The following is a 24,656-nucleotide window of genomic DNA, read 5'->3' as shown; positions in this document are numbered from 1 at the left end:
CCAGAGCCACGTTCCCCGGATGAGAGATTGAGTAATCTGCCCAGGTTCCCTCCGTTTGATGACCTCGTGCTCTCTCGCCTCAGTCCAGCTCTTTCCATGCTGAATCGGGAACCGTGTGAGCTGGCACAGGATCACTGGGGGCCCAGAGCCACTTGGCCTTTTCCATGTTTTCTCGGCTTCCACTATCAAAAGGGCATCAACAAACTACCTAATGACCAAGTGGTCTGATAACTCCAGCTCTGTCCTTGAGGAAGGGCTGAGAGAGGGAGTTCGGGATGTTCCCTGTGGGGTAGACCAGGGAGGAGTGGTAGGGATAGAGAAGAAAAAGCTTGTTCTGCCTCTGAGGAGCCACCACGGGGAGGGGCTAGACTGGGGCCCCGAGTTTCAGGAGAAACCCAGCCCCAGTCATGAGAAGTGCCAGGGAGATAAGGGTGGGTTCACCATGAGAACTTTCCCTCACAAGCTGTCTGTGGCACTGCCTTTCAGGGTGCTGTGCAGGCCAACCCTCGGGGAAGAGGAGGCGGACGTGATGCTGGCCTGGATGACCAACTAGGTCTTCTCATTTCCGAAGATCCCCCGATGATGATAACAATAGCCAAGCTGAGCACCCTCTGTGCGCATGCCTCATCTCAATTCACTCTAAGAAGAAGGTATAGTTACTATTAATCCTATTTTACAGATGAGAAAACTGAGATCCTGGACAGTTAAGTGACTTGTCTAAGTTCACACAGCTGGTCAACAGCCAGGCTGGCACTGACTCAGCGGTGTGTCTGCAGAGCCTGCCTTCTCATCCAGGATACCGCCTGCTTCTGGCTGTCTGGGATCTGCAGCCCTAAAAGGATTAGGATGCTGGGCTTATCTATGATAAGCAGACCGATGGGAGATAGCATCCTTATTTCCAGAGGCTCTGAGATTTTATTCCAAGGCTCCGTTCCATGGTCGTGGGGTTTGCAGGCCATCTCCCTCTTAGGAAGCAGATTGGGAAACTTGTCCACTTAAACTAAGTGGCCACAGCCCCTGAAGACATGGAACTCTAAAAGCAGCTCTGATGGACACTCCCAAGAAATTACAGACTCGGGCTTTTTGAGAGACTGGCACTAATTAAAGGAGGAGGCCACAGAGGGCGCCACGACCTGAACAACCACCGCTCACCTCCCTCCCACACAGGGCGGAGCTTGAGCTTCCATTTTTACTTTTCACGGTCTGCCACGGTTGAAAGGATCTAGATCTGAAGTATTTTAAATTTCACTTTTCAAATTTCAAATTGCATAATTGTGAAACTTGTTCAAACAAAATCTTTCTTTGTGGAATGCCATCCTGAAGCCTTAGGCGTGTGATCATCTTATGTAAGTCTCACAATAGTCATATGAGGTGGGTACTATTGTGATCCCCATTTTACAGATGAGGAAACTGGGTTGCACAAAAGTAACTTTCCAAGGTGATTCATTTATTAAGTGGTGGAGGAGGAATCTGAATCCAGGTCTGCTGAAGTCCAGAGGACGGCTTCACACTGCTGGGCAAAGCCCAGTAGATCAAACTATGAGCCGACCGCCTTGGTCTGGGTCTGGGTCTGGGTCTTCGGGCTGGAAGAGGCCAACCCATTGACTCTCCTTTGTGCCCTGTGAAGCCCTCAGGGAAACTCGCCAGCATCACAGAGCAGTTTAAAAAACTAGAAACAACACAAATGTCCATCAACAGATGAATGAATAATTCATGGCTTGTGGTACAGCCATATAACGGAATACTTATCACTCAGTGATAAGAAGAAATGAACTACTGATACCCACAATAACATGGATGAATTTCAGAATAATCAAGCCGAGTGGAAAAAGCCAGACAAAAAATGAGTACATACTTTACGACTGCACTTATATAAAAGTCTAGAAAACGCAAACTGATAGTGACAGAAAGCAGACGGGTGGCTGCTTGGGGGCAGAGGGAAGGATGGGAGAGACTACCAAGGAGCCAGAGGGAACCTTCTGAGGTGACAGATGTTGTCACTATCTTGATTGTGCTGATGGTTTCATGAGTGCGTGTGTTTGTGTATCTTAAAAAATTATACACTTAAAACATGCGCAGTTTATTGAGTGAAATTATACCTCAATAAAGCTGTTTTAAAAAAACACTCAAAAGTAAAAAAACTTGCATTTAACAAGAGGCAGAGACAGAAGGTGACTTGCTCAAGTTCACGCAGCATGTGGGGGCTCCCTCTGTGGCCCGCACCGCCACAGGGGAGGGAGCCTCGCTCAAGGCCGGCCCCCAGGCTCTACCCCCAGCCCTGAGGGCCAGAGTGGCTTCTCCCCGCCATGGGGAGGTCAGCACTGGACAAGGCAAGGCTTTGGCCACGGGGTGGATAGGTCGACAGAGGCAAAGTTGGTGGGAACTTTACCCCAGCAGTCCTGGGAACAATGATGGTTACTGAGAACACTCCAGGGGTGGCTCCAGGCTGCTGTACTCACAACCAGGGACCTTGACAAAAATAGAAACCTGCTAAAAGGATCTGACCAGGTGATCTCCTCTGTAAGATCAACTCAGCAAACGCCTACTGCGCACCTACCATGTATCAGGGGCTGTCCCAGTTCACCATCTTAGAGGGACCAGAGAAGATGGAATGAGATCAATGCAAGGGCGTGACACAGTAAATGCCCTCCTCAATGGTAGCCATTACACACCCATCACATATTCCCTCAGTGCCTGTCCTGTGTCCTTGAGGACAGGAAGGACACGTGGACAAGAAGCTTTGCAACAACTGAAGCCAGTCGGATAAATGCTGTGAGGGCTAAGAGGAGAAATAAATTACTTCCAGTTGTGGGGAGGCTGTGGTATGTAAGGGAGGGAAAGGAATTTGTACATGGAGACAAGGCGGAGGAGTGGAGGCTGGAGGAGGGGATCATTCCACTTACAGGGAGCGAGACACCTGGGAGACACAGGAGGCACAGTCTGGCTGCAGCGAGGGCTGGGAAAGGCTGGGAAGGTGGGCTGGGGTCAGGTGCTGGGAAGGCACCTGGGAAATAGGTGGACACTGCTCCCCACCCCCACCCCTGCAGAAGCCCGTGCTCTGCTGTGTGATCTCATTCGCTCTGTGGACAGCCAGCTGAGCTGCTGGCAGGCTCCAGAGTTTCTTCCATCCCTGTGGGGCCTGGAAGAACAGAACCAAGGAGATCAGCTGGAAACTTGGATTCCAGGGTAGGAGGTGTGGAGGAGAGCCAAAGGAAAGGAACCGCTCTGAGGACCACTCGTCCCAAGAGACACCAGTGTCTCAACCCCCGGACGTTCCCAAGGGGCCAGCCAGCCTGACCACATCTCCTGAGGAAGTTTGAAAATGGAAAAACTCCTCAAGTTCCTACTCCCAGAGCCTACAGAAACTGTGTGAAACTTCTCTGCGGATGGTCAAATCCAAAGGACACCGCCATCTGGTGGCCAAGAAACCCAGATACCATGAAGGATGAGAGTCCCTGTGCCCCAGAGGGACCACAAGGCAAAAATGGCTGATACTTGTTTCATAATTTCCTAATAGGACCAAAACTATGCTGGCACACAGTTTTGAGTCGGAACAGTATTATTTCTGGCCACAAAGTTCCCTGAGGTGCAGGTGCATCATGCAGGTGAGGAAGCTGCATGATGGGAGAGCTCAGGTGACTGGCCCAAGGTCACAGGTGGCCAAGTGCAGAGCCGGTCTTGTCCCAGGGTCCTGCAGCCTTGGCCCCTGACTAGTGCCCAATAAATGGTCAAAGCCGTGATGCTCAATGTGTGGTCTCCAAGACCCTTTCAGAAGGTACCGGAGGTAAAAACTATTTCCGTGTCTTTTTCTTTCTCTAACAATCATACGATTAAGTTTTCCAGAATCTAAAAGAAAAGGAATGATCTCATCTAGTCCTGATGGCTAATGGGATGTGTGCCTGGGTTTTCTTGTTTCAAAAATTCCTGTTTTAATCTCTAATATGGCATAACCTACATAATCAAAAGCTCTTTGAGATACTCAGTAATTTTTAAACGAGTCAAAGGGTCTTAAGACAAAAAGGTTGAGAACTGTTGGTTTAAAGAAATATTTTTAAAAAATAAAATAAAGCTACACACGCGAAAACATTCCATTTTGACATAATTGAATCAACTCTGGGAGGCACTAATTCCTAGGCTGACTGGAATCCCAGCTGCCATTTTGATAGACCTTTGATTAATGAAAAACACAAAAACGAGTGAGGATGTTTACTGCCTAACTAGTGACTGACAGGCGTCAGTTCATTCAAGCCCCACAACTACCATGTGCAGAGGATGCTGTTCCCACATTTTATGCCTGTGGACAACAGGAGGTTGGGGGCCCCCTGGGAGGTCCTGGAGCTTGGACTCTATTGTTGGCAGTCTATCTTCACAGCCTCTACCCTCTAGTCTAACTGCCTTAAGATTCAATATCCCTTAGATGCAATTTTCTTGATAAGACGAAGGTGTTTCAAAACATGGAATCTAAGAAAGTAGTGAAAAGAAAGGGGATCAACCTGGCCCAACACCTTCACTTTACAGATGAGGAAAAGTGAGACCCAGAGAGGGGAAGTGACTTGCTAAAGATCACACAGCAAAAAATGAGAACCCACCGGGCCTTACCCCCAGTCAGGAGCTCTAAGAACTCCAACCCAAGTAGGCATTGCGATTATCTCCTTCATAGCAAGTGACATCAAGACCACGCAAGAGACAACACCTCCAATGAAAGCAGCTCGAGTTTATTGCAGGGAAGCTAGGGAGGAGGAGGGCGAGTGAGGGTCTCTGCAGGAACTCCGGTCACTGAGCAGGACTGCCAGGCCCCAGGTCTGTCTGGAAGGCAGGAGAGGGTCAGGCCTGGAAGAGATAAGTTAGGTGGAGCAAAGGCGCCATCTGCTGTGCACATGGAGACACTGCAAAAGCAGTCAAGGTTCGCTGAGGGCAGTGGGGGCGGAGGGGGGAAACCCAGGTGCTGGGGCAGGACGGGAAGCCCAGCGGTCAGCCCTGCACACTGCCCCCACCACGTCTGTTACACTCGGCTGGGCTGGAAGCCATTAACCTCACTGAGTCGACCACCGCTGAGGCCCCCTTCCGGGGAGCTCCCAGGGCTGCTGGGACAGTACTCCCTGTCCTGTTTCAATTCACACTGGGAAGGCAACAGACAAAATCAGGAGGCAACGATTCTGCCAGCCCATCAAGGTGACTTCACAACCAATAAACACTCTCTCTGCTGTTGAAACGGGGTTTCAACTCAGCCACCGGGGAGCTGCTGAAAACAGACTGAGATCTACGCCGCCTGGGGCAAAGCTCGCTGGATGGGTGACTCTCACCCAGTGCCGTGCCTCTGAATCCACAGGAGCCTTTCCTTACGACACGTGGTTACTGACACAGTACACACAAAACTACATGGTGTCTAGAATTTGCTTCAAAATAATATGGGGGGGCCATAGATGAGACAGTGATGGCAGTGATTTGATAATTGTTGGATCTGGGTAATGGGTACACGGGGATTCATTTTACTACTTGTACGTTTGAAACTTCCTATAGTAAAAAAGCTAAAATAAATGAATAAAAACTACTGTGAGGGGGCCGGCCCCTGGCATAGTGGTTAAGTTCACGCACTCCGCTTCAGTGGCCTGGGGTCCACAGGTTCTGATCCCGGGCATTGACCTACACACCACTCATCAAGCCATGCTGTGGCAGCATCCCACATAGAAGAATTAGAATGACCTACAACTAAGATATACAACTGTGTACTGGGGCTTTGGGGAGGAAAACAACAAACAAAACAAAACAAAACCACTGTGAGAATTATTCAGCCATAGAAAAGAAGGAAGTACTGACAGAGGATGAATCTTGAAAAGATGCTAAGGGCAAGAAGTCAGACACAGAAAGTCACACATCGTATGATTCCTTTCATATGAAACATCCAGAATAGGCGAATCCAGAGAGGCAGAAACCAGATCAGTGTTAGCAGGGGCTGGGAGAGGGGGAAGTGGGGAGTTTTTCTCAAGTGATAAAAAAGTTTTGAAACTAGAGAGAGGTGGTGTTCGTACAACATTGTAAATGCTCTAAATACCACAGAATGCTGTACTTTAAAATGGTTAATTCTATGTCATATGAACTTCACCTCAGTAAAAAAAAACTACTATGAGAAAAATACACATTAAGCTACACAAGGTTTACAACTGGCAGGTGTTATTTTTGTAGGTAAAGAAAATTCACATGCTCAGGCTGTTTCCAATTCAAGGCGTCTATCTTGGGGCTCCCCCATGTGGATAGCCTGCTCAGGATGTTTTTCATCTTCCCTCCCTCCATCCCTTCTTGTCAGAGAACTTTTATATTTTTTATTTTTTTTGAGGAAGATTAGTCCTGAGCTAACATCTACCGCCAATCCTTCTCTTTTTGCTGAGCAAGACTGAGCCTAAGCTAACATCTGTGCCCATCATCCCCTACTTTATATGTGGGACACCTGCCACAGCATGGCTTGACAAGCAGTGCATAGGTCTGCACCTGGGATCCGAACCAGCAAACCCTGGGCCACCGAAGAAGAGTGTGCAAACTTAACTGCTGCGCCACCAGGCCAGCCCCAGAGCACTTTTATCAAACAATCTAATCTTACATGGAGACCCAATATGAAACAGGGCTAGTGGGGACAAATGGTGGGGCCCAGAATCCCACCCACTCACCCTCCCTCAAAACCCTAGGGGTGTAGGAACCAGGTGGTGAACACTGATGCACAGCATGGTAGAAACATTATCCTCCCTTTAAGGATCATCCCTCACATTCAGAGAGATTTCACAGGAACCCCCACATGGCAGGAAAGCGGGGTAGAGGCTGTAGCCCCATTTTACAGATGGGAGGCCTGAGTCTCAGTAATATAGGAAGTGTCCAAAGTCGCATGTGAAATGAGGGCAGAGCTGGAATTAGAATCCCAGAATTTCGATTATTCATCCTGGGCTCCTTCCTGAACATGGGCTGTATCCATGGACAGAAAAGGGATAAGGAAAAGACACATGCGACATCTCACGATTTGCATGTGATGTCACCATACTACAAGACACTGCCATGGCTCAGATTCCAAGGTACACCTTTAGGAAGGAGGCCATACTCAAAGGGGACTGTCACAGCTGGCCAGTCAGCTGTAGCTGGCCGCTGCCTGGGGAGCTCTCCGTGGGCCCACTCACAGAGACAATGCCACCAACCATTATAGAGCTCCAACTCAGGATGCCTGACTCTCCTCCTGGCTCTGCCACTCACCTGTGTGGGGCTTTGGGCAAGTCACTTCCCCTCTCCAGGCCTCATCCTTCTCAAGTACAGTGAGAGCACTGAACCACATCAGGGATGCGACAATCATTGTAACTGCCCCATCAAATGCACTCCATGGGCGGTGACAGCTAGGAGGGCTATGCTGTGAGGGAGTCTGAGAATGCGGCTGGGAACAGAGGGCAGGAACGTTGGATCGATGAGTAAGGTCTGCCCTGGTTTCACAGTGAAGAGTACTGGCCCTGTGCCTCTTACCTGCCCCTCCAGATTACGTAAAATCAAAGAGAATGTCCAGCTTAGACACGCGATTGTTTTTGCACCGGTCTGGGCAGAGGGCATGCTCAGGAAGCCCACAGCAGTTTCCAGTCGGGAGAGAGGCCAAGTATGAAGTAACTTACCTGGTCAGTGCAAGGGGCTCGAGGCCTAGGGCATAGGCGTCATCTCTGATAGGACAGCCAATTTATCAAAGCAAAAACACATAGCTCTTAACTTAACCCCTGTTGATCAAGAACTGCACCCTCCAAGTCATAAAGGGGGCCCTGGGAGACATTACATAGTACTCTCTCTACTCGCAGTTGGCTGCAAGGATTCCAGGAACATGCGATTTGCAGTAGATAATGAAATATTTTGTTGAAGTGCTGGGGCCTCACCCACCTGCCCGCTTTGGTCCATCCTGCGGGCCAGGGGCCCAGGCCCTTGCTACTTGGGGCCGAGGTAGGAAACGGCCTTTCCTGTTTTCCCCAGGGTCTCCAGCAGAGTGTCCACGCTGTGCTCAGAGTCGATGCAAACCTTCTTGTTGGGCAGGTCAATGTCAAACTGAACTCCTGCAGGAAAAGGAAGTGGGGTGTTGGGGGAGGAAGCAGAGATCCTCCCAGTCACAGTGGGGAAGAGTTCAGGCTCCAAAAGTCTTACTCACAACACCCTTCCCCTTTCCTGCAGACCAGTGCTTAGCCAACTTTTCTTGCAAAGGGCCAGAGAGCACACGTGGCCTTGTGGACTTGGCAGCAAATTCTTCTGTATGCCTATTGTCTTTACAACCCTTTAAACACGTACAAACCATTCTCAGCTGTACAAAAACAGGCTGCAGGCTGGATGACCTGGCCCATGGGCTGCAGTTTGCTGATCCTAGAGTTTGCTCAAGCCTGGGGCTTCTTTTAAGTGTTTTTTTTTTAATTGAAAAAGTAATACAGACACACCATTAAAAAAAAAAAAGGGCAAACATTTCTGAATAAAATTAGAATGTATAAGGCACCCTACTGTCTCCAACCTCTAGAGCACTGTGAGCAGGATGGCATCTACCCAGGCTTTTTCCCAGACAGACAAATGAAAAGCAATTCCCCTAAATGGCATCATACTACATAAATTGGTGTGGCTGTATTTCACTTTCGAATGCCCAGGACGTCTCACCATCTTAGCACACAGAGACTTCCTTCATTCTTTTTAACAGCTACACAGTCTTCCACAGTGTGGATGGACCACACATCTACTCAATCCCCCACTGATGGACACTGAGGTTGCTTCCAATTTTTCACTATTAGCACAACAATGCTAGAGTAAGCATACTTGAACATATCTTACAGAACTTGTGAAAATATTTCTATACCGTGAATTCATACAATGGAAATCGTGGGGAAACAGACAGGTACATTTTAAACGTTAACAGATATTGCAAAGCTGCCCTCCTAAAGGGTTGTGCCAATTTAAAGGCCCCCAACTCAGCAATACATGGGAGGACCTAGAATGGGTCTTGTTGAGACAACAGAGGGTGGAGGGAAAGCCCTTGACTGGTTCCAGGCCTGGCTTCACCACTGACTAGTGGGTGACCATGGGCCAGTCTTGCCCATTATAGGCCTCAGTTTCCCCTCCAGTTCATGAAGGGGTTGGGGTTGGCCAGTTCTTATGGTCCTCCCAGTCAAGTATGCCATTAGACCGTGATTCCTCAGGCCCAGTACTGCTCATCTGGGGCCCCAACCAACTCAGAAAACCCTTCTGACCCTTCTCAAGAGGCCACCCAAGCTGGGGATAGTAGTGAAAGATGGGGAGAAACCTGTCCAAGTTCAAAGGCAGATCTCTAAGCATCAGTCAAGAGGCCTTAAAAATCACATGGCGCAGGGTTTAGTAATAAACTCTGAATTGGTACCTAACGGATACCCGGGGCAAAAAGGTGCAAAGTGCTCTTGCTACACTCTGGGTTTTTGTCTTTTGGTTCAGAAGTGTCTCCTCTTCTTTGGAATAAATATTTTGGTGGCATCATAGAGTTGGAAGAAACTGAAATCATCTAACACAGTACATTTCAAACTGTGCACCCTGAAGCCCTGGGTCCAGGGCAGGTGTCCTTGGCTGTCAAGAGAGAAAGCAGGGCCCCCTTGCTTCATCCACAGCGGGCCGCAATGTGTATGAGGGGCTTCCGAGCAGAGGTTCGTTCTTAAAGTATCCACAGCAAAAGCTGGTGTAGGCTGACATTCCCGTACGACAGCTGGGGAAACCCAGGCTCCCGGGAGAAGAGCCCACAGTCATGTGGAAAGTCAGCAGCCAGGTTCTTTCCACTGCTTCAGCTTCTTTCAAACTAAGATCCTAGTTATCAGGACTGGAAACCAGCCACGACTCACTGGGGGACTTTGGGCAAGTCCCTTCCCTCCCAGGCAACAATGCCAACATCCCCATTCCCCAGATGGAAAGTACGGCTCAGAAGACTGTGTGAAGTGCTAATGAGACCCCAGCCACATGGAAGCCCTTGAAAATGGGGTGTTATTTTCATCCAGGGCTTTAAAAACGAAAATCTTAGAAGACCGACTGCCCTGGCACTACCAGAACTCTGATCACAACTCCATCCCTCCCTCGTGGGACCCCAAGGCCAGACCCCAGCCCTCTCTGGGCCTCAGTTTCCCCAGCTGAGAATTAAGGGGGCTGGATGAGAATAATGGTTTTCTAAATATGTCCAAAGAAGGTGCTTTAGAAGTGCTACACATGACCGATTCAAAGTTTACTTTTAAATTGTCACATTTTAAATTTTAATAGAAAATGACACTCAGATGTGTCATATAACAAAAGTGATTACACTGGAGATCACCAATGTACTAACTCATGCTGCCAGGGCTCTGGAGCTAGACGGCATGGCCAATCCCAGCTCTGCCACTTACCAGCTGTGTGATCCCAGCCAAGTTACCTAACCTCTCTGAACTTCCTTTCTCTCGTGTTCAAAATGGAGATAATTTAAGAAGCTATCTAGGGGCTGGCCCGGTGGCGCAGCAGTTAAGTTCGCACGTTCCGCTTTGGCGGCCCGGGGTCCACTGGTTCGGATCCCGGGTGCAGACTTGGCAAGCCATGCTGTGGTAGGCGTCCCACATATAAAGTAGAGAAAGATGGGCATGGATGTTAGCTCAGGGCCAGTCTTCCTCAAAAAAAAAAAGAAGCTACCTGAAATGGTTGTGGTGAGGATTCAATGACATGGTCCACAGAAGCTACTAAGCAGAGTACTCGGCACACGCTAAGTACTCAATATATTTCAGTTTTACCATTATTATCAGCTTAAACTCAAGCTTCTCCTGCGCCATGTCTGCATGCATTTGAATATAAGTGTATCTGTCTCCCCCACCCCATTCCCCACCAAGGGCCACTCACTCACCTCCCAGCTTGTTGAGGACCCGAGTGACCGCATTAGAGCAGCCTTCACAGGCCATGTCCACGGAGAACTCGTGCTTCTGAAACAAACAAAGGGGACCATGAGCCAAGTCCTGCAGAGTGACCCACACACTCCACCAGCATGCAGGTCGCCTCCGGGGCCAAGACAGGGGGCAGAGAGACTGGGCAAGATCTGGCTGTCGTCAGACTTCCCAGCAGCCTGTTTCTGACCTCCTACTCTCGTCAACCGCAAAGTCGCGTTAACTGAGGGTTTCTCCATCTCATAGTTTGTTGGATTAAATGAGATAATCCCTCTAAATCCTTTAGCAGTGTTTGGTACACAATGAGTCGAATCACCTGGGAAGCTAGTTTAAAACGGTTTCTGGTTTCACCTTCAAAATTCTGATTCTTGAGCTCTGGGCTTGTCTCGGGACCACCAAGTCTGATGTGGGTGGGCCCCAGTACTCTGAGCAATGTTGATCTGGTGGTCTTATTTATGCATCAGAAGATCACTTTCTGCATTAGAATCAGCTGGGAGCTTGCAAAAACTACAGGTTCTGATCAGTAAGCCCGGGCTGGGGCATCCATTATGGCCAGCAAGCCTCCCTGGGGATTCTGACACATGGAGACCATTGCTCTCATCCAAGGGCATCACTCGCAGAGGGAGTACCCAGACCTGGGAAAGGAAAGGATTTGCCGGGGCTCCCAGTGAGCTGGAGGCCAGGCCTGTAAGGGAACCCAGGCTCCTGCACTCTCTGTGCGGGCTCCACATCCTACAGTCTCCAGGATATCTAACGAACCAAGCTCCCAGAAGACAGGGGTTTTGCTCAGTTCACTGCAGCATCCCCAATACTTGGAACAGCGCCTGGTACAGAGCAGGTGCTTAATGCATTTTGTTGAGAGAATGGATGATTGACGTGGCTGGTTGAGGACCTCTGGATCCTTTCCTTTGCTTTCAGACAAAGATTACTTATACCAATACTTCCTTCATTTTTCTTTTTTTGAGGGAGATTAGCCCTGAGCTAACATCTGCCAATCCTCCTCTTTTTGCTGAGGAAGGCTGGCCCTGAGCTAACATCCATGCCCATCTTCCTCTACTTTATATGTGGGATGCCTACGACAGCATGGCTGGCCAAGCGGTGCCATGTCTGCACCCAGGATCCGAATCGGCGAATCCTGGGCCGCTGAGAAGTGGAATGTGCGCACTTAACCACTGCGCCACCGGGCCAGCCCCTATACTTCCTTCCTTTTAAAATCTCTAGAAATGAGACCCCTCTTCAGATCCCAGCTCTGACATTTACTAGCTGTATGACCATGAGTAAGTTACTTAACTCCTCTGTGCCTTGGTTTCTACATCTGCAAAATGGGGATGAGAGTCCCTCAGGGTGGTGAATGGAATGAACATAGGATTTTAAGTGTGGTAGCCAGCATGCAATATGGGCCCGGCAATCTCCGCCTCTGGGTATTTATATTTTTGAGCAGTCCCATTCCACAATATCTCAAGGTTGGTCTGTGGGTCCAGTAGAAGACGGCTGAAGTGATGTTATGTGACATCTGAGGCTAGGTCATAAAAGACCGTGTGCTTCTACATTGCTCTCTCTCCGCGCTCAAGAGGAAGCTGGCTGCCGCGTCTTAAGGACATTCAAGCGACCCTGTGGAGAAGTGCATGTGGTGAGGAACTGAGTCCTCCAGTCAACAGCCATGTGAGGGAGCCATCTTGGAAGCAGATCCTCCTTCCGATGGACCACAGCCCTGGCCAACATCTTCACTGCAACTTCACGAGAGACCCTGAGCCACAAACACCCAGCTCAGCTGCTCCCAGTTCCCTGACTCTCAGAAAACGAGAATTAATAAATGTTTGTTGTTTTAAACCACTAAGTTTGGGCTAATTACCCAGGAACAACAGATAAAACATCAGGTAAAGAGACTCAGACCCAGCAGTAGATTCCACTGGGTAAAAAGTTAGCTATCAGATTTATTATTATTAGTTTGTTCTACTTCCCTCTTTTCTTTCCCTTCAAAAAACAATGGCTATACTTTTCAGGAAGCACTTCAAAAGATTTCAAATCTATTATCTCAATTGGCATTCTGGGCATAGAAATATATCTCGCTGGAAGTACCTCAGGCAAAAATCCCTGCCCCTCAAAGGCCCCAGGCCCCTTATTTATACCCAACAGGTATTAGCCAACTCAGTTTTCTCAACTTCAGTGCGCATAAGAATCATCGGGGAGCCTGTGGACCGAGTGGCTCTGCTGCCACCTGCCTCAGTCGGCTCTGTGGCTCTGGGGTGAGCCTGGGCCGCTCCATTTTTAAGGCACGAGGAAGAGACAGGGAGGCAAGACTACACACTGAGAAAAACTGGTAAAGTAGCTTCTCAAACACTTTCCAAGTCTTAGAACATCTTTGGGTCTGGATCATCATCACGCTGTACAGGGGAAACTGAGACCAAGAGTTAAGCGGCTTGGATTCCCAGCGCTGAATTATTTAACCATGTGACCAGGAGACTACTATTTTATTGATGCCAAATCTGCAAGACCTGCCTTAAATAAAATGGTTCGTTTTTCTTTTCTTCTGGTTAAACAACCTCTGATTCCTTCAGCTTGGTTCGTGACTATTCAATAACCACCACAACAAACGCTGGAAATAGGGATTTGGAATGAGTATTCCAAAATCCTGTCTTTAGGGTGTGGTCCTCAGACCAACAGTAGCAGCAGCAGCTGGGAGCTTGCCAGAAATGCAGCATCTCAGGTCCTGCCCCAGTCAGAATCCTCATTTCAAGACACTCAGTTTATTTCTGCCCACATTACAGTTTGAGATGCTGTTCTAGAACACTAACTACAGCGCGCCCGCAACCTGGTTTTATAAAGCTTTACTGGAACAGAGCTAAGCCCATTCATTTACTTTCACACCATAGTGGCAGACCTGAGTAGCCGTAACAGACCATATGGTTTATGAAGCCTAAAGTATTTACTATCTGGCCCTTTAAGGAAATGTTTGCTGTCTCCTGCTCTAGAAGAACCAACAATCAAGATTCGTCAGTGGTTTGCACCTGTATACTCATCCAAAGCTTTAAAGGGTTTGCAAGACCAATCTAAGACCTAAATCTATTGAATGTCCACCATGTGCCAAATGCTCTTTATTCGCTAAGTTAGCCCTCCCCCAGCCTGGTAAAGGGAAGTAGTCACCCTATTTTACTCAGGAGGAAACTGAGGTTCTCAGGGGTTAACCTAGGGGCCCACAGTCGCATGGGGAGTAGGTGCTGAGGCTGGGATGTGAACCCAGGCGTTCCAGGCTCCAGGGACATCTTGCTGGTTCTGGACCAGCAAACAGCACTGCCGCCCGCCAGCCCCCACAACCCTGACTATTAGCAGGAGTTCTGAGAGTCAGAACACCTTGTGAAGCAGCACAAGGTTTTGCTGCCCAAAGACCTAAAGTCAACAGATATTTGAAGTTTTCCACTGCTGACTAGAGAGAGTGGGTCTCCTTTTGTCCTCCACAGTAGAGAGGTCAGAAGCCAGGAGGCGGTTTCTGGATGGCAAACGTTACAATTCAGTGCTCCCCTCCTCCACCTCTGAGTTGCAAAAGTAAATTTGGTGGGCAGAGGATATGAACAGACATTTTCCCAAAGATGATATACAGATGGCCAATAGGCACATGAAAAGATGTTCAACATCACTAATCATCAGGAAATGCAAATCAAAACTACACTTAGATATCACCTCTTACCCATTAGAATGGCTATAATCACCAGGACAAAAAAATAACAAATGTTGAAGAGGTTGTGGAGAAAAAGGAGCCCTCATACACTGCTGGTGGGAATCCAAACTGGTGCAGCCACTATGGAAAACAGTATGGAGATTCCTCAAAAAATTAAAAATAGAAATACCATATGATCCAGCCATCCCACTACTGGCTATTTATCCAAAGAACTTGAAGTCAACAATTCAAAGAGACTTATGCATCCCTATGTTCATTGCAGCATTATTCACAATAGCCAAGATGTGGAAGCAACCCAAGTGCTCATCAACCGATGACTGGATAAAGAAGATTTGGTATATACACATACAATGGAATACTACTCAGCCATAAAAAAGACCAAATTGTCCCATTTGCAACAACATGGATGGACCTTGAGGGTTTTATGTTAAGTGAAATAAGCCAGGCAGAGAAAGACAAACACTATATGATTTCACGTATTTGTGGAACATAAACAAACTTATGGACAAAGAGAAGAGATTAGTGGTTACCAGGGGAAAGGAGGGTGGGGGTGGGCACAAGGGGTGAAGGGGCACACTTATATGGTGTCTGACAAATAATAACGTACAACTGAAATTTCACATTGTTACAAACTATTATGACCACAATAAAAAAATTAATTAATTTAAAAAAAGTAAATTTGGGGGTACGGAAAATCTACTTAATGGACAGAGTAATCCATTCTTTACAGAAAATCCCAAGACCAGCCCCACCACTGAATGCTTGATTTTGCACAGTCCCAGCCCCTCAGGGCGTCTACAGAACAGGTCCTTTAAAGTAGATAAAAAAGCCCAGTACGCTGTGCAGTTCTTTCAGAGAATCTCAGAACTGGAAGGGCAGGCATGGAGTGGGGTCACATTGTGCAGGTCCCTCCCAGAGAAGGAATTCTTTCTCAAACATCCAGGACATACAGTCTTGTAACACCGTGATGACTGGGAGTTTTCTAATCCTTCTACTTGAGTGCCTACTATGCGCCAGGCATTGTTCTAAACACTTAGGTGCATTACAGTGTTTAATTGTCACAACAATCCCATGAGGTGGGTACCATTATTATCCTTTCTTGACAGACAAGGAAGCTGAGGTTCAAAGGTAAGTTCCCTCATTCAGGGGGACACAGCTACTGAGTAGCAGGACCTAGATTGCGCAGTCTCCAAAGTCAAAACATTTAACCACTGTGGTCCTTGTTAAAATGGGGTTGAAACCCGCCTGCCTACAGTTCTACCCTTACTTGTCCTCGGTCTACACAAGAGTTACCACTTCTTGGCAACCAGCTGTGTTAGTGGCTGTGCTAGATATTCTACTGGCATTTTCTCCAGTTAATACTAACACCAGCCCTATGAGGTCACAGTTTTTATCCCCATTTCACAGATGAGGAAATCAGGCACAAAGAGGTAAAGCAGCTTGCCCGAGGTCACCCAGCTGGCCAGCAGGGGCACAGATTTTTCAAAGAGGTTCCTGAGATTCCAAGTGTTGGCCTGAGAAACCTCTCAGGTGACACACTTTCCTCCTTGTAGTTTTGTTGGCAGTCCCTCGACCAATACCCTCCTTCCTTCAGCTGTTCATCTGGCGATGTGGTGTCAGTGCCCTCTTCAATCTGATCATCCACTCTGGAGGGTCTTTTGTTTGTCAAAATTCCAAGAAGTGAACAGAGAAGAGAGTGATCCTCAAGCTGGCCTTTCCTTCACTGTCACCCCCCACAAAAACCTGGTGGCCTCCATGGTCCCAGTCCCAGGGTGATTAATGCTGTCCTCGGCAGATTTGCTTAACGGGGAGGGCTGATTCTATCAGGTTCTTTGTCCATACTTTGTATTGTCTGAGGATTTGTCTCAAGGCACCTGCCAAGACCCAAGGGAAACGACACCTGATATGTTTGTGGATCAGCCCAGGGGGCCTCTGGCTCACCTGTTGGCTCCCCAAAGCTAGGCTGCTAAGACACAGGGTACCTGCAGGATACCTCTGGGTTCCTACTTGGAGCAGAACTGTGAACTAGATACCCTGGGGGAAAGTGCTAAACACCACATGACACCAACTCAGGATCTACAGGATGCAACTGGGATCAGAGCTTCCTCCCAAGCCGGTGTTACTACTTTTGTGGTCAGGCCAGGAGAGACTGGGAGCCTGAAGGGGTTTAACCTTGGCTCTGCCCAACTCCCAAGATGACCTTGAATAAGTTACTGGGTTTTTAATATTTTTATCTCAAAAGGCCTTAATTTTCTACAAAATGCCCCATGAGCAACCACGTATATGTGACAAGACTGAGAGAGCTGCAAAGGTGGGCTGAGACCTACTCACTCCTCCCCAAACTCTGTCGCTGAGCAACTGGCGACTTTGGACAGGTCCCTGAACCTCTCTGGGGATCACAGGTTCAGGTTCAGAAAGTGACTAGTAGGAAAGGTTGAAAGCACTGTCTGCATTCAGTGTGGCCCAGCGCTAAGGGCGCAGGCGAAGGGAGGAAAAACACACACCTCTGAAAACCCGCCCTCTCCATGAGGCAACAGCCACCCCATCCCCCTCTTTCAGCCCAGCGCCGCGGACAGGGGCATCCAGATGGAAGGCGCGGGGACTAGGCGTCCCAGATCCGGCTAGCCACCCACTCCCTGTGTGATCTCAGGCGACTCTGCCCTTCTCTGCGTCTCAGTTTCCCAGTCTAGGCAGGGAAGGCTTGGGCTTGTAATCAGGGCAGCCCTAGCAGCTCCGATGTTCTGAAGCTCGGCTCCTAGATAAAACTTCTTTCCGATCCGATCTTCCGGAGGGTCGCAGAAGCTGGGGGCCGGGCGGGGAGAGGTGAGGAGAGAGGCAATAGCTCTGGCCGCGGCCTGAGCCCTGGAATAGCGACATCTGGCCGAGCGGCGGTGCAGCCGACGCGCAAGCCGAGCGCCGCGGGTCTACGCGGGGCGGGGGCGGCGCGGCCACTTACCGGCATGACTGAGGAGGCGGTGGCGGCAGCGATGACGGCTTTCCCGGGTCTGAGCGTTGGCGGGGCTGCTCTTCCGAGAGTGCACGCGGAGAGGCCCCGCCCCCTCCGGCCAGGCCCCGCCCCTCCGGCCCGGTCGGCCTTAGGCCACGCCCCTCCGGCCCGCCCGGCCAGGCCCCGCCCCCCGGCCCCGCGGGCGGGCAGACGCAAGTTGGAACACTGGCCGCCCCGCCTCCTTGCGGCAGGCGGGGTCCCCGGCCGCCCGGCACATCTGAGCCAGGCGGTACGCGGGCCGCTGGGCCAGCCTCCACCGCCTGTTGGCCATTTTTAGAACGCCTGCAGTGTGTCAGGCTGGCGTTAGGGGTTGGGAATCCGTAGAGAGGCTCCCGTAGTGAACAGGCCAGGACCCCGTCCCTTCCTAAAGGGACCATCTCACATGTTCACAAGGTCAATATTTATTGAGTAGCATCCATGGGCCAGCGCTGTCCTAGGCATCCAAGACGGTAGTGGAAAAGACAGCCCAGCAGGGAGCGAAGGAAGCAGGCGATGATGATGCAGTGTTGGAGGAGTTGTGTCGCGAGAGCAGAGAAAGGACCTCTAACTGAGGCTGGAGTGTGTGTGCTGGGGCGGGGGGCGGCTGTTGAAGAGGGGAGGCTTCGGGAGGAGGTAATAATCTGAGTTAAGCGGGAAGAGTCCACGTTCATCTGATGAAGGAAGATGGGGTATTTGGGTAGGAGAGTGCAATTCATGAGAGGCAGCGTTATGGAAATTCATTAGAGATGAGGAAACCCTGTCAAAGAGGAGAGGTAAATGTACAGAATTCTAGTTCCAACATATAAATAAATACATGAATTCCGTCTTTTACATAAAAATAAGCCGGGAATGAACTACCGCAAATGTTACTAGAAGTTATTTTGGATGGGTGCAGGACTACAGGGAAAACCCTGATGTATATATTATTTTTAAAATTTAAAATAGCACGAAAGAGTATACAGCGAAAAGTCTCTGTCCTACGATGATCTTCCCTTTTTAAAGAAAAGGCATACTATACAGAGTTGCACCCTGCTTTTCTCATTTTAGGAACTATCTTAGAGATTTTTTTTTAATAGTCCATATCAATCCCGTTCATTCTTTTTAGTATGACATAGCCTTCTATTATTCAGTTGTACCATAACTTATTTAACCAGTCCCAATGGCAGAAACTATTGCTTGGCTAACCCAACACTCATTCTCAATCTTTTTACTCTAGCTGCTACAGAGGCTGGAACCCCTAAATACTTGCTTTCTCATCCTCCCTTGCAGCCAAGTGTGCCCATATGATATGGCTCTGGCCGATGACTCAAAGGCAGAGTCAGCTAGGAGGCTTCTGGGAAAGCTCTTGCTTTCCTCTCAAACGAAACAGATACCACTCCTTTCCCCTTCCTGCCTAAAATAGTGATGTGCACCATCTAGATGCAAGTGCACCATCCTCCAGCCATGAGGGAAATGCCAAGAGAATCACAGAGATGCTGATTCTGGCTGTGTGCTTGCTGAACCCATGCCAGCTACAGCTCGTCTCCCACTTGTTATGTGAGAAATGTCAGCCCATCTTTTTAGTTCAGCTGCTGCTACTCAGACTTCATGTTATTTGCCCCTGACACGTTCCTGGTATATCCCCCAATGATGGGCATATGGGTTGCTTCTAATCTTTTAATGCTAATAACTGTGATGTAATGATAATCCATATTCATACATCTTTGCTTAATATTTTATGTAAAATAAATTCCTAGATGTGGAATTGCTATTCATTTTTCATTTTGATATAGCCAGATCGCCTCTCAAAGAAGTTTTATCAAGTACATTTTCATACCTCCAGATCAATATGTACTAACCTCACCTGCTCCAATATTATAGGTGATATTTATTTCCTTTTTCCTACTTTTCGTTGCCATACTTTTGTAATGAATATGTATCAAGGAAAGAATCACAGGGAAGAATATTTTTAAAAAGAAGAGTTTGGGAATTCTGAGTTCCAGACTGACAAGCAGTCTCATTACCAGCCTTGTAAACTCGGGTAACTCATTTCATCATTACATGTGTGGGCCTGCGAAATGGGCCCTTTCTGACTGACTGTGCTGTTGCAAGGATAGGAATATATAGACTATAGTCGCGTGTAGGGCTAGGTTCACAGACAGTGGTTGGTGCCTTCTTCCTGGTAATTCCCTACCTCTAGACCACACCTACTAGAGTGACCCTCTGGTGGATGCTGGGGTTAAGCTTTGCAGAGAAGGTCCTTTGTAGCTGCTGCCTACTCCCTCTGGGAGACCAAGTGTCTGTTTTCTGTGTTACAACACAGGTATGCACTAGCTGCCTCCCTGCTTTATCCACCAAGGAACGCTTAGCCTTGGATCAAAGGTTCTGAGCTGAAAGGGCCCTCCCCCACCACCCGGAAGCCACGGCGGGAGAAGAGAGGAGACAAAGCCAAAGGAACCTGGGCTGCAGGCTTGGGAGAGGCGGCATGGCCTCAGGCAGAGTTGCAAACTGGCTGAATCTGGCCTCCAGACATACTTTCTTCTGTTCCTAAAGGGTTCAAAATATTTTTGGATTAGTTGATCACATTTAATTACACTGAGGGTGGTTGCACAACATTGTGAATGTACTTCATGCCACTGAATTGTACACTTAAAAATGGTTAGAATGGTAAATTTTATGTTCTGCATATTTTACCACAATTAAGAAAAAACAAATTTATTTGTAGACTGACATGTAAAAGTAGTTACTTCTTTATTACAAGAACTGAGAAAAGCACTTTTAAAAAAATAAAAATTCCAGATAAAGTTTTAAAAAGAATGAATTCAATTATTCCTCTTGGAAAAAACATTTCATTGCGTTTTTTTTTTTTTTAAAGATTTTATTTTTCCTTTTTCTCCCCAAAGCCCCCCAGTACATAGTTGTATATTCTTCGCTGTGGGTCCTTCTAGTTGTGGCATGTGGGACGCTGCCTCAGCGTGGTTTGATGAGCAGTGCCATGTCCGCGCCCAGGATTCGAACCAACGAAACACTGGGCCGCCTGCAGTGGAGCGCGCGAACTTAACCACTCAGCCACGGGGCCAGCCCCATTCATTGCGTTTTTAAGTGAGAGCAAAACATTTTTTAAATTATTTTATTGAGGTCATAATGGTTTATAACATTGTGAAATTTCAGGTGTGCATTATCATTTATCAGATTCTGTATAGACTGCATCGTGCTCGCCATCAATATTCTAATTTTTAGCTATAAATGTGCCCATTTACCCCTTATGCCAACCTGTCAACCCCTTCCCCTCTGGTAACCATTAATCTGTTCTCTTTGTCCATGTGTTTGTTTATCTTCCACATGTCAGTGAAATCATGCGGTGTTTGTCTTTCTCTGTCTGGCTTATTTCACTTAACATAATGCCCTCAAGGTCCATCCATGTTAATGCAAATGGGGTGATTTTTTTTTTTTATGGCTGAGTAGTAGTCCTTTGTATAAATATACCACATCCTCTTTATCCAATCATCAGTTGATGGGCACTTGGATTGTCTCCATGTCATAGCTGTTGTGAATAGTGCTGTGATGAACATAGGGGTACATATGTTCCTTTGGATTGTTGATTTCAAGTTGTTTGGGTAGATACCCAGTAGTGGGATAGCTGGGTCATATGGTATTTCTATTTTTAGTTTTTTGAGGAAGCTGCATACTGTTTTCTATAGTGGTTGCACCAGTGTGCATTCCCACCAGCAGTGTATGAGGGTTCCCTTTTCTCTACATCCTCTCCAACATTTGTTGTTTTTGTCTTGGTAATTACAGCCATTTTAACAGGTGTAATGTGATATCTCATTGTAATTTTGATTTGCATTTCCCTGATGATTAGTGATGTTGAACATCTTTTCATGTGCCTGTTGGCCATCTGTATAGCTTCTTTGGAAAAATGTCTGCTCACATCCTCTGGCCATTTTTTGATCAGGCTGTTTGTTTTTTTGTTGTTCAGTAGTGTGAGTTCCTTATATATTATAGAGATTAACCCCTTGTTGGATATATGATTTCCAAATATCTTCTCCCAATTGGTGGGTTGTCTTTTGTTTGATCCTAGTTCCTTTTGCCATGCAGAAGTCCTTTAGTCTGATGAAGTCCCACTCGTTTATTTTTTCTTTTGTTTCCCTTGTCTGAGAAGACATGGTACTCAAAAAGATCATTTTAAGTTTGATGTCAAAGAGTGTACCACCTGTATTATCTTCCAGGAGTTTTATGGTTTCAGGACTTATCTTCAAATCTTTGATCCATTTTGAATTAATTTTTGTGTATGGTGCAAGATAATGGTCTACTTTCCTTCTTTTGCATGTGGTTCTCCAGTTTTCCCAACACCATTTATTGAAGAGACTTTCCTTTCTCCATTTTATGTTCTTGGCTCCTTTGCTGAAGATTAGCTGTCCATAGATGTGTGGTTTTATTTCTGGGCTTTCAGTTCTGCTCCATTGATCTGTGTATCTGTTTTTGTGTCAGTACCAAGCTGTTTTGTTTACTATAGCTTTGTAGTATATTTTGAAGTCAGGGATTGTGACAGCCTCCAGCTGTGTTCTTTTTTCTCAGGATTGCTTTAGCTATTCAGTGTCTTTTGTTGTTCCATATAAATTTTAAGATTCTCTGTTCTATTTCTGTGAAGAACGTCACTGGGATCCTGATTGGGATTGCATTGAATTTATAGATTGCTTTAGGTAATATGGACATTTTAACCATGTTTGTTCTTCCAATCCATGTGCGTGGAATATCTTTCCATTTCTTTATGTCATCTTCGATTTCTTTCAATAATGTCTTATAGCTTTCAGTGTATAAGTCTTTCACCTCCTGGGTTAAATTTATTTCTAGCTATGCTATTCTTTTTGTCGCGATTGTAAATGGGGTTGTAGTCTTGACTTCTTTCTCTGCTAGTTTGTTATTAGTGTATAGAAATGCAACTGATTTTGGTAAGTTGATTTTGTACCCTGCAACTTTGCTGTAGTTGATGATTATTTGTAATAGTTTTCTGGTGGATTCTTTAGGATTTTCTATATATAGGATCATGTCATCCACAAACAGTGAAAGTTTCACTTCTTTTCCAGTTTGGATACCTTTTATTTCTTTCTCTTGCCTAGTTGCTCTGGCCAAAACCTCCAATACTATGTTGAATAGGAGTGACTAGAGTGGGCACCCATTCTTGTTCCTGTTCTCAGAGGGATGGCTTTTAGTTTTTCACCATTAAGAATGATGTTGGCTGTGGGTTTTTCATATATGGCCTTTATTATATTAAGGTACTTTCCTATCCATTTTACTGATAGTTTTTATCACAAATGGGCATTGGATCTTGTCAAATGCTTTCTCTCCATCTATTGAGATGATCACATGACTTTTATTCCTCATTCTGTTAATGTGTTATATCACGTTGATTAATTTGCAGATCCTGAACATCCCTGTGTCCCTGGTGTAAATCCTACTTGATCATGGTTTATGATCCTTTTAATGTATTGCTGTATTTGGTTTGCCAGTATTTTCTTGAGGAATTTTTGCATCTGTGTTCATTGGTGATATTGGCCTGTAATTTTCCTTCTTTGTGTTGTCCTTGTCTGGTTTTGGTATCAGGGTGATGTTGGCCTCATAGAATGAGTTAGGAAACATTTCATTTTCTTCAATTTTTTGGAATAGTTTGAGAAGGATAGGTATTAAGTCTTCTTCGAAAGTTTGGTAGAATTATCCAGAGAAGGGGCTGACCCTGTGGCTGAGTGGTTAGGTTCGCATGTGCTGCTTTGGCAGTCCAGGGTTTCACTGGTTCGAATCCTGGGCACAGACATGGCACTGCTCATCAAGCCATGCTGAGGCGGTGTCCCATGTACCACAACTAGAAGGACCCAAACAACTAAAATATATACAACTATGTACTGGGGGGCTTTGGAGACAAAAAGGAAAAAAATAAAATCTTTAAGGGGCCAGCCTAGTGGCACAGCAGTTAAGTTCACACATTCCACTTCGGTGGTCCGGGGTTCACCGGTTCAGATCCTGGGTGTGGACATGGCACCACTTGGCAAACCATGGTGCAGTAGGCGTTCCACATATAAAGTGGAGGAAGATAGGCACAGATGTTAGCTCAGGGCCAGTCTTCCACAGCAAAAAGAGGAGGATTGGCAGCAGATGATAGCTCAGGGCTAATCTTCCTCAAAAAAAAAAAAAAAAGAATTCTCCAGAGAAGCCATCTGTTCCTGGAGTTTTGTTTTTTGAGAGGTTTTTGATCACTGTTTCAATCTCTTTACTTGTGATGGGTCTACTCAGATTTGCTATCTCGTCTTGATTCGTGTTTGGGAAGTTGTATGAGTATAAGAATTTATCCATTTCTTCTAGGTTATCCAGTTTGTGGGCATATAGTTTTCCACAGTGTTCTCTTATAGTCCTTCGTATTTCTGCAATATCCATATCCATTGTAATTTCTCCTCTTTCATTTCTAATTTTATTTATTTGAGCCTCCTCTCTTTTTTTCTTGGTGAGTCTGGCTAAGCATTTGTCAATTTTGTTTATCTTCTCAAAGAACCAGGTCTTAGTTTCGTTGATCCTTTCTACTGTTTTTTAGACTCTATTTCATTTATTTCTGCTGTAATTTTTCTTATTTCCCTCCTTTTTCTGACTTTGGGCTTTGTTTGTTCTTCTTTTTCTAGTTCTATTAGGTGTAGTTTGAGATTACTTATTTCCTTATTTGTTGAGGCGGGCCTGTATTGCTATGAATTTCCCACTTAGAACTGATTTTGCTGCATCCCATAAGAGTTGGTATGATGTATTTTCATTTTCCTTTGTCTCCAGGTATTTTTTAATTTCTCCTTTGATTTTTTTCATTGATTCAATAGTTGTTCCGCAGCATGTTGCTTAGTCTCCACAAATTTGCAACTTTCCCAGCTTTTTCCTTGTAGTTGATTTCTAGTTTCATAGCATTGTAGTCAGAAAAGATGCTTGATATGATTTCAATCCTCTTAAATTTGTTGAGGCTTGCCTTGTTTCCCAAGATATGGTCTATCTTTGAAAATGTTCCATGTGCACTTAAGAAGAATGTGTATTCTGCTGTTTTTGGATGGAGTGTTCTATATATATCTATTAAGTCCATCTGGTC

The 24,656-nt window shown here is 46.6% G+C and overlaps 1 protein-coding gene across 1 annotated transcript; it reads right to left on the bottom strand.

The window, feature by feature from the left end:
- Positions 1–4,694: 4,694 nt before the first annotated feature.
- Positions 4,695–17,685, bottom strand: ATOX1 (antioxidant 1 copper chaperone). The gene is made up of 4 exons (XM_014846911.3): positions 17,534–17,685; positions 10,865–10,940; positions 7,894–8,063; positions 4,695–4,830 (listed from the first exon to the last, which is right to left on the bottom strand). Exons 1-3 carry the CDS (start codon positions 17,537–17,539, stop codon positions 7,939–7,941), a joined length of 207 nt encoding a protein of 68 aa, XP_014702397.1. The 5' UTR covers positions 17,540–17,685; the 3' UTR covers positions 4,695–4,830; positions 7,894–7,938.
- Between the last annotated feature and the right edge of the window lie 6,971 nt (positions 17,686–24,656).

The sequence above is a fragment of the Equus asinus genome, chromosome 9 (genome assembly GCF_041296235.1).
Source record: "Equus asinus isolate D_3611 breed Donkey chromosome 9, EquAss-T2T_v2, whole genome shotgun sequence".
Classification (NCBI taxonomy): Eukaryota; Metazoa; Chordata; class Mammalia; order Perissodactyla; family Equidae; genus Equus; species Equus asinus.
Note: the sequence above shows the minus strand (reverse complement) of the source record. Positions and strands in the feature narration are given on the sequence as shown.

Excerpts from the sequence above, each read along its gene's own strand:
- ATOX1 (XM_014846911.3), bottom strand. Across the intron at positions 8,064-10,864 it reads GGTCCTCAACAAGCTGGGAG|GAGTTCAGTTTGACATTGAC; the intron begins GTGAGTGAGTGG and ends CTTTTCCTGCAG.